General features: G+C 37.1%; 1 protein-coding gene across 1 annotated transcript; it reads right to left on the reverse strand.

Annotated features, from left to right (window-relative positions):
• Nucleotides 1-954: 954 nt before the first annotated feature.
• Nucleotides 955-2,178, reverse strand: LOC145788301 (uncharacterized). The gene has a single exon (XM_082600082.1). It carries the CDS (start codon nucleotides 2,176-2,178, stop codon nucleotides 955-957), a length of 1,224 nt encoding a protein of 407 aa, XP_082456208.1.
• Nucleotides 2,179-16,322: the final 14,144 nt, after the last annotated feature.

Genomic DNA, 16,322 nt, shown 5'->3' on the forward strand with positions numbered 1-16,322 from the left:
ACTGGCAAAAGAAGAAAGGAGAGTAATAACAACAGTTAGAAGGCGCCAGATGCAATTTGTAGATCATATTCGCAGACATGGAGATTTGGAAAAATTAGCACTATTGGGGATAATGCAGGGAAAAAGAAGCAGAGGTCGACAAAGATTAACTTAATTATTTAAACAGCTTGAATCAATGGGCCACAAACACAACAGTCAAAACAAACAATTTTTTTATGAATGGCAAATGACAGAGAAGTTTGGAAGACCATGATCATTGATCGCCAATGTCTGTATCAGATCAGGTACATAATCATCATCAAATATCACCCTTTCTAGGTTAGTCGCTCGAACAAATTTTTTGTGAGATATATACTAGATTTAACTTTCTGAAAAACGCTTTCAGCTTATGTCACTGTTCAGAAGGCTCGTTTGCGCAGAGCCACAACTGCTTTTTGGCTCCAGGCATCATTGATTGCGCTCACCCCACACTTCACTTAATTGTTAGTTAGCAAATTTACCTGCAGGAAAGGCATCTTCTTGTTTTTTGCCAGTTCAGTGCTATGTTAGATGCAGTCTGAATGGCTGTTACGTAGTTCAATAGTTGTTAGTAATTGAGAAAGTTAATGTAAAACACTATTTTTAATCTTAGTTTAGTGAGAAAAAAAAGAGAAAGTTGGTGCTCTACAAGTTTGCTACCACGAGATAGGGAAACTAAGTTAAACAAGCTCTCTGAAAGCAGCCTACACGTTTCCATCAAAAGCTTTAAGGGACACTCCAATCTCACTGAGGAACTTTGATGTCGCCCTGATGAACGCACCAGTTCACAAATATTAAATTACTCCTCGCTCAAAAATCTTTCACATATGTCACCACTGCCTGTGTGACTTGTCACCAGAATGAACTCTTTTATAACATTTTAATTCCGAACTTTTCGAAAAACACTTGCTGCAAATATCACACTCGTGGGGGTTTTCATCCGTTAATGATATGTACTCTTTTGTGATATGTTAAATGATGACTTTGTGAAAAGCATTTGTCACATGTATCACATTTATAGGGTTTTTTACCTGAATGAATTCGTTTGTGACACGATAAATGATGCATTAGGGAAAAGCCCTTCCTACATATGTCACACTTATACGGCTTTTCACCCGTATGAATTTGCTTGTGACGTGATAAACCTTGATTGTTTGAAAAACACATGTCGCATTTGTCACACTTAAATGGTTTTTCACCAGAATGAGTTTGTTTGTGATTTGTCAAATAATGACTCCGTGAAAAACATTTGCCACATATATCACACTTATATGGCTTTTCACCTGAATGAACTCTTTGGTGACGTGATAAATGATGAATTAGTGAAAAATAATTGCTGCATATGTCACACTTATACGGCTTTTCACCTGTATGAATTCGCTTGTGACGTGACAAACTTCCATTGTTTGAAAAACACATGCCGCATATGTCACACTTAAAGGGTTTTTCACCAGAATGAATTCGTTTGTGTCGTGTAAAATTCGATTTGTGTAAAAAACACTTGCTACATATGTCACACTTAAAGGGTTTTCCACCAGAATGAATACGTTTGTGTTGTGTTAAAGTCGACTTGTATAAAAAACACTTGCTGCATATGTCACACTTAAAGGGTTTTTTACCAGAATGAATACTTTTGTGTTGTGTTAAACTCGACTTGTGTAAAAAACCCTTGCTACATATGTCACACTTAAAGGGTTTTTCACCAGAATGAATACGTTTGTGTTGCGTTAAAGTCGACTTGTATAAAAAACACTTGCTGCATATGTCACACTTAAAGGGTTTTACACCTGAATGAATTCGTTTGTGACGTGCCAAACTTGACCCGCATGAAAAACATTTGTCACATATGTTACACTTAAACACTTTTTCAATTGCATGAATTCGTTTGTGAAATGTTGAGTGTCCACTGTTTGAAAAACGTTTGCTGCATGTGTCATGTTTGTAAGGATTTTCACCAGATTGAGTGTGCTGGAGAGTTTTCATAGGAAGGTTCAAAAAAGAAGTTTTTCTGTATTCGTTATATCCCACCAAATGTTTTCTATTCTTATTCTTTGCTTCATTGATGTCTTGATATGAAATATCAACTCCAGATTCGCTCTCAACTTCAAACCCACGCCATGCTTCAACATCTTCAAGTTTCACAACAATTCCATTATTCATGATGATCTATATTGGTTTAAGTAAACTGATTTAATAAAATCTGCAAGAAAAAAAAAATTATGTTACCTTACAAACCTTCTATAGAAAAGTTCTACTGGGATGATAAATTTGAATTCTAAGAAAAATTATTTAATGGACAACAGTTTTTATTGATGATTGGCAAAAGAAACCTGACTAACTGTAACTATATATGACTATTATTACAGTAGCAACCATGTACTGTATATCGTAATGATTGGAGTCATGCAGCATGACTAATGTTATTTACTTATGTCATTACTAGATATAAAATCCCTTCAAAAATATCCATACTTGATCTGATGCTGAGCGCCAATAAGTGACCAAAGTAAAAGGCTACACTTTCAGAAGTTTACACAATTGTATTTACAACAACAACATACCGGTGTTCGACGTTTTTTTCGTAAACAGTTTTCCGTAAAACAATTGTTCGTAAAATCAATTCTTTGTAAAGCAATTCTTCGTAAAGCAATTCTTCGGGCATGCAATTGACCGTAATACTAGTTGTTCGTAAACAAATGTTCATAAAAGTTAGGCTACAGCTTTAAAAAAAAAACAGTTACAATTGTTTACGAACAATCATTTAGGGTAGCTTATATGGTAGAGATGTGCTAATTGTGCTTAAAGACGTGCTGTACCTGTAGAGTGTAGACGAGCAGACAGAGTGTAGAGTCCCTGATTCAGAATGGCATTACAGTTTGTGAGCAGCGAAAAAGGAAAGCCAAAACTTTTGTATAGTGGCCAGCTTTATTACAAAGATTATAGTGCACTTAACGCACAAGGGCAAGAAACTATTTATTGGAAATGTGAGCATTTTAATAAGAAATGTCCTGCACAAGTAACAACTGCTATGGCAGCCATTGTACAATCCAGAGGTGAGCACAATCATGCTGGAGATGCTGGTCATGTCGAAGCAGCAAAGGTTATGGAAAATATTTGTTGTGCAGCAAAAGACAGTCGTGATGCCCCAAGTTACTTCGTCTCAGCAAAAACTATTGGACTCAGTAAAGCCACGGCAGCAAAACTGCAAAGTGTGCAGAGCATGAAAAGGGCAGTCACCCAAGTGCGATTGAAGGAAAATGCAGGCCCGGCAATCCCACATTCTCTCTGTGACATTGTGCTTCCAGTAGAGTACAAGCAAACGTTTGCTGGTGTAACATTCTTAGCCTATGATTCTGGGCCTGGAGATAACCGTATGGTCCTCTTTGCCACTGAAAGAAATCTGCAGCTCCTTGCCCGTTCAAAGCACTGGTATGCTGACGGCACCTTCAAGACAGTGCCTTCACTGTTTGAACAGCTTTATGCAATACACGGACTGAAGGAAAACACTTCAGTGCCTCTGGTGTATGCCCTGCTGGCCGTGCTGGGGGACAAAAAGAGAGGGACATACATTCATCTGCTGCAAAAGATCAAGGAGTTGTTACCTGCTGTTGCTGTTCCAGAGACAATTATGACTGACTTTGAGATGGCCATGGTTAATGCAGTAAGCAGAGAGTACCCACTTTCAACTCACGGTGGCTGTTTCTTTCATTTGTGCCAGTGCATTTGGAGAAAGACGCAATCAAGTGGCCTAAAGGAGCAGTACGAGACAAGTGCAGAGTTTGCTCTGAGGCTGCGCATGTTGTCGTCTCTGGCCTTTGTGCCTATTGATGAAGTCAGTCGGGCCTTTGACATTCTCATTGATGGGAATGTATTACCAGATGTTGCTCAGCCAGTAATTGACTGCTTTGAAGACACTTGGGTTGGGCGCCCAGATCGTCGTCAAGGGCGCCGTCCTCCAATGTTTGCAATTCAAATGTGAAACTGCTATGATGGCGTTCTCAGTGGCCTTCCCAAAACTAATAATAGCATTGAAGGATGGCACAGAGGGTTTATGTTCCAGGTATCTGCAAATCATCCAGATATTTGGAAGTTCATATCTGCAATCAAGCGAGAGCATTTAACAGTATGTCAGTGGCCAGGCAGGACCCCCTCCAATGAAGAAGTACAAGGACAGTGCAGAAAGACTAACTAGAGTCGTCCGAACTTGGCGTCAAGACTTTCAAGACGATGAAATTTGTGATTACTTGCGTGGAATTGCACACAATACTTCATACCAAACTTGGCTTGTGGACAATTTGTACGAAGTTACTCAAAGTAGTATTGGTAGTGTAAGCAAAGAATTGCTAAACACAGACAATTGTTGTATTCCAATAAATAACAAAAAATGCGCTTTTTCATTGTGCTTATTTCTTTGTGTCGTCATAACTTGGTTATTCATGAAAATTTGCATTACGCACCTTCATCGGAAATTGCAAGACAAACCTTGCTGTTGCGAAAAATTGTTCACGAACAATTCACCTATCACCCCTTTACGAACAATTCACCTATACGAAGAATTGATGTATACGAAGAATTGCTTTACGAAAAATTGATTTTACGAACAATTGTTTACGAACAATTGCTTTACGAACAATTCACCTATAACCCAACATACCACATAGTATAATGCAATATGTCAATAAAAACAACTGAAAACTCAGCTGAATGAAAACGACTTATAAAACAAATATTGGTGTGGATTAGTGAAAAAACAACACACTTAAAGCAATGAAAGGATGAATGGAAGATGCATTGTAATCACTCCATTTACAATGATGATTACAGAGACTTCAATTAGATTTTTTGGAATACTAAATTCATTAAATGAAGTAGCTGAAAGTTGTATGTATAAAAAAATATTCACGTTTAAATTCACACCACATCATACATTGATGCAATCAAGTAACATGGAATTCACGACAAAACAGTAGATTAATCAAAACAGCGTGACAAGCACTTTCAGTGAGATGTCAACTAGAAGTTTGAAATACGCTATGTAAACCCGGAATGGCCCATTTCGGTGAGTCTGATCCCTTAACGGGGGATTTTTTCAATTTTTTTTTTTTAATTATTGGGTACCGTAACCTAATTATCATTGCCGTTTTAGGGTTAGAGGTTAGGAACTCACCGAATCGAACTCACCGAATAGGAACTCACCGAATCGAACTCACCGAATCGGACTCACCGAATAGTAGCAGACCCATGAAAACCAGTGGAAAAAGAGCAAAAACCGGGACCAAGTTTGAAACATTGGCAATCAAGCAAGAAGGCCTCCTTTTGACTAATCAGTGAATTACCGTATACAATCTTTCTTGATATACAATTATACATTTATCACAATAACCATTAAAAGCATTAGACTTCTTTGGCTGGTATAGCATTTTCCGCTGTCTTCCAAACAGGGCAATACACATTCATTAGTAGAAGACATGGCAACCTTTATACATACTTACACAGGCAATGCCAACATGCAGCTTTAAATTAACTGAAGGTCGGTCGGCTTGTGGCCAAAATCGCTGGAATAAGTGAATAATTTTTTCGCAAAAAGAAATAGACAGCAACTATTGCAATATTGCATCAACAAACATTAGAGCATATACTAACCGGACTTTTTAAAAAAACAAAAAGCATGAAACTTTCAAGGTAAAATTTATATCAAAAACATTCATGATTAACATAACACATACGATTAACATAACACATCGTATAATAGCCTATATGTTATGAGACAATGTTGAGCCTATATGTTATGAGACAAGAATCTCACCAAGATGTAATTTCCCTTGAGAAACACTACAAAGGCTAGCATGAAAAAAGTACATATAGCAAGACACTGTGTTTGTAACTTTGCATATAAAAGTGCACCATTGACAGTCATAAAAAAAAATTTCATATATGGGTGGTTTACGATGATGACTAAAAATCAATTTTTAAATATTTAAATGTTTTTACTTGACACCAACATGTACATGTACAATATGATGCATTTCAGTATGGTAACTCATAAATCACTGGACCAAATCACATTTCCATGGACAAAGTGTAACACATGATCACATTGTTCAGGCAAAAACATTCATCACAGACAATAGCCCATAGACTTTATTTTTCATTTTTTCACAATGCAATGTATATTCATATCACAGTTGTATGCATAATTGCATATTCGCTTGAAAGTTCATTTCAATTCTGTCATTAGCTAAGCAGCATCCCGCAAACAATAAAATTCTGCATAGGTAAGGCTACAGGGAGTTGAAATCAACATTTCTGTAAGGTTATAAACTAGCCTACAACTATGTGAAAAACAATTCGCCTCGTTTGCGCGGTGGTTACGCGCTCAGCTCAAGATCAAGCTGCACTGGTTGGACTCTCGGGGTGTGCGTTTGAGTAACACATTCTAAGGACTGCTCTCCATTCAGCGGCACCTAGTGAATGGAATAATTCCCTGCAGAGTTGATCGGTTTAAACCGGGGCGGTTTAAACCGCCCGGTTAATACCGGTTGAAACCTGGCAGTTTTCACCACCTATTACTGGTCAAAACCCCTTTAGTGTATGAATCAAGTTGATTTTCAATTGAATTAAAAATATTACCCTCCATGTTCAGTAATGATGTTCAACTATATTTTGTTTTGATCAACAATAACCTATATGCTGGATTTGGAACAAAAAATATTGAATTTCTCTGTTTATTTTTGATATTTCAATCAGTTGGTTACCGTATTTTACGGACCATAAAGCGCATCTGTTTATAAGGCGCACTGTCAATAAACTGCTTTGATTAGTTTTTTGTTCAGACATAAGACGCACAGGGCAATAGAACGCAACGTATTTTAAGGAGTATGGGTTATACCGTATAAAGCTCATTAAACAAAAATGCGTAATAAATGTCAGCAAGTCACAATAGTACAATGAGCAAAAGAAAAAATGGGCCTAGTGAATATCACAGTTTCTAGTTGCTTTTACCGTAGTTTATTGTGTAAGACAGTGGTTTATTTATATAATAATAGTATCGGTACTGGTTTTGAGTGTAGGCAATAAAGCACTACTTGATCCATACATTAGGCGCACAATCAATTTATAAGGAAAAAAAAGGATTTAAATTGCACCTTATGGTCCGTAAAATACAGGTATTTTAATTATTGAGAAAATTCAAATTCTAAAAATAAGTTTCTGATGAACCCAAAAATGCTTGGTAGAACGATGAGCAATTTGCACAGCCAACTGAAGTACAAGAGTTAATTCCAACAATTTTTTTTTATGAAAAACATTACCATCAAATTTTGCTTGACAGGTCGGTATTGGCGGCCATTAATGAAAGTTCAGGCAGCCATGGCCGCCAGCTATTTCGATGCCTGCATATCAAAATGGTCATAACTCACAACTGCTTTTATATTTGCTCAATAGCCCATAGCCCAGGTAGCCGACCTTTCACTACATACAAACATTTTTCTGGGTTTTGACCGGTTTAAACCTAGTTTTCACCGGTTAAAACCGCTTAGTGGTCAAAACCAATTTTGACCACTTAGAGATCAACCCTGATTCCCTGAAAGCAACACTTCAACAATAGGAAAACTTCACTCTGCCAATCTCGGTAATCGGCCCTGCGTCAAGAGCAAAACTACAAGGAACTACAAGTATGCGAAACTACCAAGAATAACCAATCAAGGCTTTGTCAGTCCGAGGATAAAGACTCAAAACCAACCAACCACTTTCTGAAAATGCCTTAATGCCATGATATTGTACCGACAAACAAATCTAAAATAAAATATCTCTGAGCTAATCACAAATTAATGGACCTTTTTGCAGTCGTGGTTTGATTGCAATTGGAAGGCTTTTCTTTAACAAAGACAGGCAAGACACAACAATAACACAGGGTTGAGCATTACAACAGTATATTACATATTTACAAATAGTTCAACATTCAAACGTTTTCGACTTAACTTAAGTCCTCATCAGGAATCTGTAAATAATTATAAACTACAATAAATTTCACTTCTTGACAGTGACTACCGTAACTAACTAACTAACTAACTAAAAGCATCGGTAGTCACTGTTACGGTAGGTTACTGGTTTTAGTTACGGTAGTCACTGTCAAGAAGTGAAATTTATTGTAGTTTATAATTATTTACAGATTCCTGATGAGGACTTAAGTTAAGTCGAAAACGTTTGAATGTTGAACTATTTGTAAATATGTAATATACTGTTGTAATGCTCAACCCTGTGTTATTGTTGTGTCTTGCCTGTCTTTGGTATAAAAAAGCAAACTCTCTCCCGAAACTATATTTTCTTTAACATGGGAACAATTTCTAACCTTCTTAAAGTCGACCCAAAACTGCATCTTTGTTAATGGTGACGCATAAAAAGGCAAAAATAAACTGGAATAACTACTGTAGTAACAACAGAACAAAAATTGTAAACTTAAATGCTCTTTCATGTAACAATATCCCGATATTACTTTTTTAGCCAGATACCAATATTTTGGCAGATGTTTTGGTGTTGCAAAATAAAGCAGTTTCGGAATTGTAAGGAGTTAGATCGAATGGTAAGTTTGACCTAATTTGCATAAAACCAGTAGCATTGACAGGGAGTCCTAGAAAATAATTTTAAACCCGGGCGCAAGGTGAGCCCATAATCTTTCTCAGAGGCCTGAGTAGTTGACAAATCCAAAGCATATTATTTGGATACAATGCATATTTCTTAGAAGTGTCTTCATTTGGGGTCCGAGGATTTCATTGGTAACTCAGAAACTCCGATCAGCGAGATCGGCTTTGTTTTATTTTTTTCTCAATCTTTTCAGGGACCGAAGTGTTCAGGGGATAGCATAAGTTGCATCCACCTTTTCATAGCGGCTCCAAAACCCTGGATATAACAGTGTTTGGAAATCATTGTATATTGAATTCAATTAGCACAGCACAATTAGGATTCAATTAGCACAGCAACCGTACGATACCTATTACCTAATCTAGAAGAGTATTAATTGATTGAATCTTTATCCTCAGGCTGGGAAGGGTGGTGACAATGTCGTCCCCTCATACATCGGGACACATAAATATTTACGCCGCCAGAAAAAGCTTTATATGCAGCAGCTGTTGGATTTCAGCTCCCATGTCTTCTCCAGAGTGATTATGAATAACGCTGCCGAAAAGACTTGATATTCACTGGAAATATGGTTTTTGCTGAAGCGTAGGTTCAGGCATGGAGGAACCATTTTAAAAGTAGGTGTGGAGGAACCATTTTAAAAGAGGCGCAGCAGTCAAAGTCAATCCAACTTTTTTTTTAGTCACACGTTATCGTTTCAGTTAAATCTGAGGTTTACTGTAGCCTTTTGCTGCTATCATGGCTTTGTTCTTTAACTAATAAAGTAACAGTTAAAAGTAGCAGTTAAGATTTTCAAAGTAGCAATTAATAACGGTTATTTAAAAATAACAGTCAAGCACATCTCTAGTCTACATTACCAGATTACGTACGACCACACTTCCCCTGTAATCTGGAAAAACCTAGTAAGTCTGTTGAACACAAATTTGAGAAATCAAAGGTTTTTCTAGAGCATTATACACCACTCACATGACTTGCTAGGTTCCTTCAGTTGAAAATCTGCCAACAGAGAAGCGTTTCTTACACGTTAACTGGATTAATAGATGGGGGTCATTCCAGCCCAACTCAACCAGTGCTTCCATGGGTACCGTCTCAGACTTTGCTCAAAATTGCACCAAATGTACCCCTATGGCAGCAATGAAAAATCCCCAAGTTTCAGATGAAAATTTCAAGCAGCTTAGATTTTACGGCCGTTTAAACTTTAAGGGTCTCATCCTTTTTTCGTAACAGTGGACCGCGACGTTCATTTTCAGTGGTTTTTGAAGGCACATATCTTCATTTCTATGCATGCAATATGCCTGAAAATTGGTATTATGGGTATTTCTGGGCTACTCTTTCAGAATCTGCTGTCATAATTGGACTAGGATGTGTAGATAAAAAGTTACAGGCATCTCAAAACTGGGTTTTTGTTGGTCAAAATGTAAATTTTTCACATTTTGACCATCAGCTGTGAGTCCCCCTCTTGGCCAACATCACCAAATTTGTGTAATTTAGGCAATAAGCATTGAGTAGAAGCAATAGAATCAAAACGTCACAAAACAAACATGAAATAATGGTTTTAAAGGCTACTGAAAATGGTCACCACTTAAAAAATACCCCTCGGGCCCGCTTTTCCGGGGGGGTAGATAACCATGTAGATGGTACCCCAGAGTGATGAAACTTTCACTACTTAAAGATACATGTCTTGGCTATGCCTGATATAAATTAGAAGATCTCAACTCAACTCCTTCTTATATTACTCAGCTATTGAAAAGAAGCAGTTTTCCTGTACTCGGCCTGTACATTTTTAGGGTCATTCCATATCAAAACAGCCAATATGAAGATATCTTGTATACGAAACCTCTCAGATTTTGCTGAAAAGTTGTCACTGTATGCTTTAGGCTACCAAACGAAAGAATCCTAAGTTTTAGATCAATTTGAATTTCAGGCGCTATCCTCATTTTTGACTTGGGGGGGGGGGGGGGCAGCAAATGGCATATTCAGCCATTTTCAGAGCCCCATAACTTTTATTGTAATTGTGATAGAAGACTAAAAATTGCTGTGCTAGTTCATTATAAACTATACTACACAATTAAATAGTAGAAAACAACATCTCTTGATGCATAAGTGTTAGGTGGGTCATCAAAATCCTGCTTTTTTGCCTCGTTTAAGTGCTTTTTTCAATTTTCAAATGCTTGTGCTACCCAAACCAATCAAAATATTTCTCTAAAACCTAATTGTTTGTAATATTGGGAAACTTTTCTTCTGCCAACTTGAATTTGGGAGTTGTGGTGCCATTAACAGATATGTTATGGGAGGTTGAAAACCCTATCAGGCAGAAATGGCCCTTTTTTACCCCTATGTTTAGAGCCCCAAATGACCACGTGGGCATTTTATGGTCATGCTGAAAGTTATACCAGACAAACACATACATTTATTCTTTCATTTCATGAAATAAAATCTTTGGTTATCAAACTCCTTCACTATAAATTTTATGTCTTTAAAATGTAACATTTTGGTAATTTTTGGCAAATAATCTCAAGTCTGTAATGTAGGTCAGAGAAAATTCAACAATAATTTATCATGAAGACAGTGAAAATAATTAGGTACTGTGCTTACTGATCATAAACATTGGAATGCTGACACTGTTTACCATTAATATATATATGTTCAAAATGATGCTTTTCTATCTAAATTTTATCTCTACATCATAGCTTATTGATAGCAGGTGGGTACTTTTTCATGGGTGAGAAGGGGTGAAAGCATCATTTTGAACATAATTTAATGGTAAACAATGTCAGCATTCCAATGTTTATGATCAGTAAGCATAGTACCTAATTATTTTCACTGTCTTCATGATAAATTATTGTTGAATTTTCTCTGACCTGCATTACGGACTTCAGATTATTTGCCAAAAATTACCAAAATGTTGCATTTTAAAGACATAAAATTTATAGTGAAGGAGTTTGATAATCAAAGATTTTATTTCATGAAATGAAAGAATAAATGTATGTGTTTGTCTGGTATAACTTTCAGTATGACTATAAAATACCCATGTGGTCATTTGGGGCTCTAAACATAGGGGTAAAAAGGGCCATTTCTGCCTGATAGGGTTTTCAACCCCCATAACATTTCTGTTAATGGCACCACAACTCTCAAATTCAAGTTGGCAGAAGAAAAGTTTCCCAATATTACAAATAATTAGGTTTTAGAGAAATATTTTGATTGGTTTGGGTAGTACAAGCATTTGAAAATTGAAAAAAGCACTTAAACGAGGCAAAAAAGCAGGAGTTTGATGACCCACCTAACACTTATGCATCAAGAGATGTTGTTTTCTACTATTTAATTGTGTAGTATAGTTTATGATGAACTAGCACAGCAATTTTTAGTCTTCTACTACAATTACAATAATAGTTATAGGGCTCTGAAAATGGTTGAAATTGCTATTCGCTACCCCCCCCCCCCCCCCCCCCAAGTCAAAAATGAGGATAACGCCTGAAATTCAAATTGATGCAAAACTTAGGATTCTTTCGTTTGGTAGCTTAAAGCATAGTATTACAACTTTTCAGCAAAATCTGAGAGGTACCATATACAAGATATCTTCATATTGGCTGTTTTGATATGGAATGACCCTAAAAATGTACAGGCCGAGTACAGGAAAACTGCTTCTTTTCAATAGCTGAGTAATATAAGAAGGAGTTGAGTTGAGATCTTCTAATTTATATCAGGCATAGCCAAGACATGTATCTTTAAGTGGTGAAAGTTTCATCACTCTGGGGTACCATCTACATGGTTATCTACCCCCCCGGAAAAGCGGGCCCGAGGGGTATTTTTTAAGTGGTGACCATTTTCAGTAGCCTTTAAAACCATTATTTCATGTTTGTTTTGTGACATTTTGATTCTATTGCTTCTACACAATGCTTATTGCCTAAATTACACAAATTTGGTGATGTAGGCCAAGAGGGGAACTCACAGCTGATGGTCAAAATGTGAAAAATTTACATTTTGACCAACAAAAATCCAGTTTTGAGATGCCTGTAACTTTTTATCTACACATCCTAGTCCAATTATGACAGCAGATTCTGAAAGAGCAGCCCAGAAATACCCATAATACCAATTTTCAGGCATATTGCATGCATAAAAATGAAGATATGTGCCTTTAAAAACCATTGAAAATGAATGCCGCGGTCCACTGTTACAAAAAAGGGATGAGGCCCTTAAAGTTTAAACGGCCGTAAAATCTAAGCTGCTTGGAATTTTCATCTGAAACTTGGGGATTTTTCATTGCTCCCATAGAGGTACATTTGGTGCAATTTTGAGCAAAATCTGAGACGGTGCCCATGGAACTTTTATTAATGTTGGTTGAGTTGGGCTGGAATGACCCATGGGTGAAAACTTAGTAAATCCAAATATGGGGCAAGGGCCTAACTGAATTTTTCCAAAAAATTGACTTACTAGGTTTTTCCAGATTACAGGAGACTTACCGCTTGTCATAGTTAATGTTTTTTAGCTGTTTCTGTGTTTTTGTTGTAGGTTAGATATGGGTATTTTCAGTGGGCTACGTTAGCGATGTCAAAATAAATTTTCATGAAAAAAAATTGAGTGGTGATTGCAGGAACATGAAATCCATGTTCTTTGGACAAAAGAGCAATACAAAATTCATGACAAGTCAGAATGTTCAGGGAAAGAAAGATTTTTTTGTTTTCAATTTAATTTCATTTTTCTTTGTATACCGTAGTCCGTAAGTAATAATGGGTTGAACAATATTGTAACGAGTATAAAAAACAGTACCGTAATGATGAATTTAACAAGAGTACAGGAATAAAAACAATAAAAGGTGGCAAAAATTTTGTTTCGACTTAAAAAGTTTGTTTCAAACAATTTTAATTTTTACCTACATTTAAAAGGACAAAAAAAGTAAACATGACGATGTGTTCAGGGGATGACATGGTGGCATCCGACTGGGAAAGCTTCTTTGGGAGCTTAATCTTGACAGTTTCGCACACTTGTAGAGGCTTTAAAGTACTGATGCAGGCGCAGGGCCAGTCATCAATGACTGACATCTAGTAAAGATTCCAATTGTTGAAATGTGGTTGCCTGGGAATTATTCTATCTATCCACTAAGTGCCACTGAATGGAGAGCAGTTCTTAGAATGCGCTGCTCAAGCACACACCCTGAGAGTCAAACCAGCGCAACTTGATTTTGAAGTCAGGCGGTAATTAACTGAACTATCGTGGCAGACTTTCTAGATAATTGGATCTACCTGAATTCAAAGGACAGCGGTTTTACCATTTGAACGTTGAAAGACATATAAATGCTATGATATAAGCTTAAATCAGAAAATATATATTTGTTTTCTTACCATTGTATTCTTGGACTCTTTAACTAGGTTTGTTGTTTGATCAGCCAAGGCAGTTTGGTTTCTTTCGCACTTTTTTTTCTATTTTCCCGGTAAATTTGGGTAGGCACTTTAACATGCAGATATCCAATCCAGTACGAACCAATCAGAAGCTACGCTTTTCATGACGTCATCAAGATTGCGTTTGGGAAGAATAAAGGAAAAACGCAAATTCTAGCTAAATTAAATCATCGCTTTGCCATCGGTTGGCTTGGCGCATTGGGTTAGGGCGGTAGTAGTCATTACAATGACGTGGGTTTGATTCCCACCTCTGCTCTAGCTCTTTTTTCTTCTGTAATTACTAATTACCAAACTAAGTTCAAAGTAATTATTAATTCTCTGGCTGAATGCTGGAATGGTTACAATAGCAGATAACGTAGCATCTCATTGGTTCGTGGTTGGTTTGGATACGCGCGTGGATTATTAGAAATCTGCTTGTTAAAGTGCCTACCATAAATTTGAGCCAACAGCAGTGTTTCCAGATGTTTTTCAGAGTTTTCAACAATTAGCAAAACCAAAAGGTTTAAAACATGCATAGGTAAATGTAGGTAGAACAGTGCTCACTGCTCATCATCATCATGTGCCATCCGCAATCTGTGAGTGTGGCAGGAAAAAACAAACTGCAGACTACACCATCTGCAAGACTGCAACTGCGCCATTTACCATGCGCCAAATGATGTGCGTTGTCTGCTCAACCTTTTTATTTTTTATTTATTTGTTTATTTGCATCAGGCACTAAAGAGACAGGCCCATATTCATAAACACAACACAAGTCACAAAACACACACGATTACATATACAAGCAAAACTTATGCGTACATAGTCACGTTATAGTGAGACGCATAGTCAGAAGAAGCATAACACTCTGAGGTAAAAACTGCAACTACCCACTTGTTAGATGAGACCTGACAGCGGTTGACAAAATTAAATATACGATTTCGGAATAGGGCATGAAACGTAGGAATATGATGGTACGTCTGAATACTACTAATGCTAACACGCCTCGGTAATTTATGCAATGTTCGAAATGCATTATTGTAAGCCACACGCAATTTATTCATACTTGAGGATAAGTATCTGGCCCACAGTTGACTGGAGTAAGGTAAATAATAGCCTACGTGCGAAATAGTAGGCTACATTCATTACAGCGGAAGAGCAGTTAGAAAAGCGTGAACGGAGCATGTTCGCTGTGCAATATATAGCTCTAACTTGGCGCTTAATGTCATCGTCATCAAACAAAAACTTGTTTACAACAATGCCTAGATACATGACAGTGTCAACAAATTTGATATAAGAGGTTCCCAATTTGACTTTGGGCTGCAGGTTTAGCTTTAGGTATGTAGTATCAAACATCATGCCAACAGTTTTATCAGAATTAAATAAAATATCATGTGAATCTGCATATGAATAACACTCATTAGCCAATGTTTGCAACCCATTCAAACTAGGTGCAAAGCAGCACAGGTCATCAGCATTCAGCAAACATTAAATGATTTAGACATGAACTGCCAACATTGCAACCAACATAGCAAATATGTCAAAGAGGTTCACAGCCTGTCTACAAGAAACCATGTGAATGATTCTCTAAACATTCCATTCTTCTCAAAAACGCTTACTCAGCATTCAATAGAATTCACAGGTGCGAAAACATGTAACGAATTTCCTTCTTCAATTAGAAAGACTGATACAAAGTCACTTTTTATTCACAAACTAAAACAACATTTAAGCAAAACGGACACGCGACAGACAGACAACGCAGAAAGGCTTTCTTACATTCTTGTGAAGATTTTAGTGGAAATCCGAAATTATTTACAAAAGATTAGGCTTACCTAACAATAATATAGATTGCTTGTGCAGTGCTGTACTTTTATGTTTGTAGATATTAACAGCAAACGCAACACTCCATAATCAACACGACACGTCGCAAACGGGGATGAGAGTTTCATCAACACCATCAGGACATCACCTACCAGCTCATCCATTCCATCACCCACCAGGACAAGAGACAATAACTTAAACTGGATATCAAACCGTGATCAGAGAAATTGATTTTAATTGAAATTCATTTTAATTCCGTAATCCATGCCTCAATCGTCTTAGGCTACTGTGTGATGTGCACTCTAACCATAGAAAGAGCTCAACACCTGCTCTCATGGGCCACATATCGAAACGGGCTTTTGCCTGAGGATTGGTTTCTTTTATGTCATGTTCGACTCCAGCTACCCGCACTTGCTGTTGTTTCTCTGGGCAAGAAACTTTACGATAATTGCCTCTACCTAGTGATCGATTTCG

The sequence above is a fragment of the Aplidium turbinatum genome, chromosome 2 (genome assembly GCF_918807975.1).
Source record: "Aplidium turbinatum chromosome 2, kaAplTurb1.1, whole genome shotgun sequence".
Lineage (NCBI taxonomy): Eukaryota > Metazoa > Chordata > Ascidiacea > Aplousobranchia > Polyclinidae > Aplidium > Aplidium turbinatum.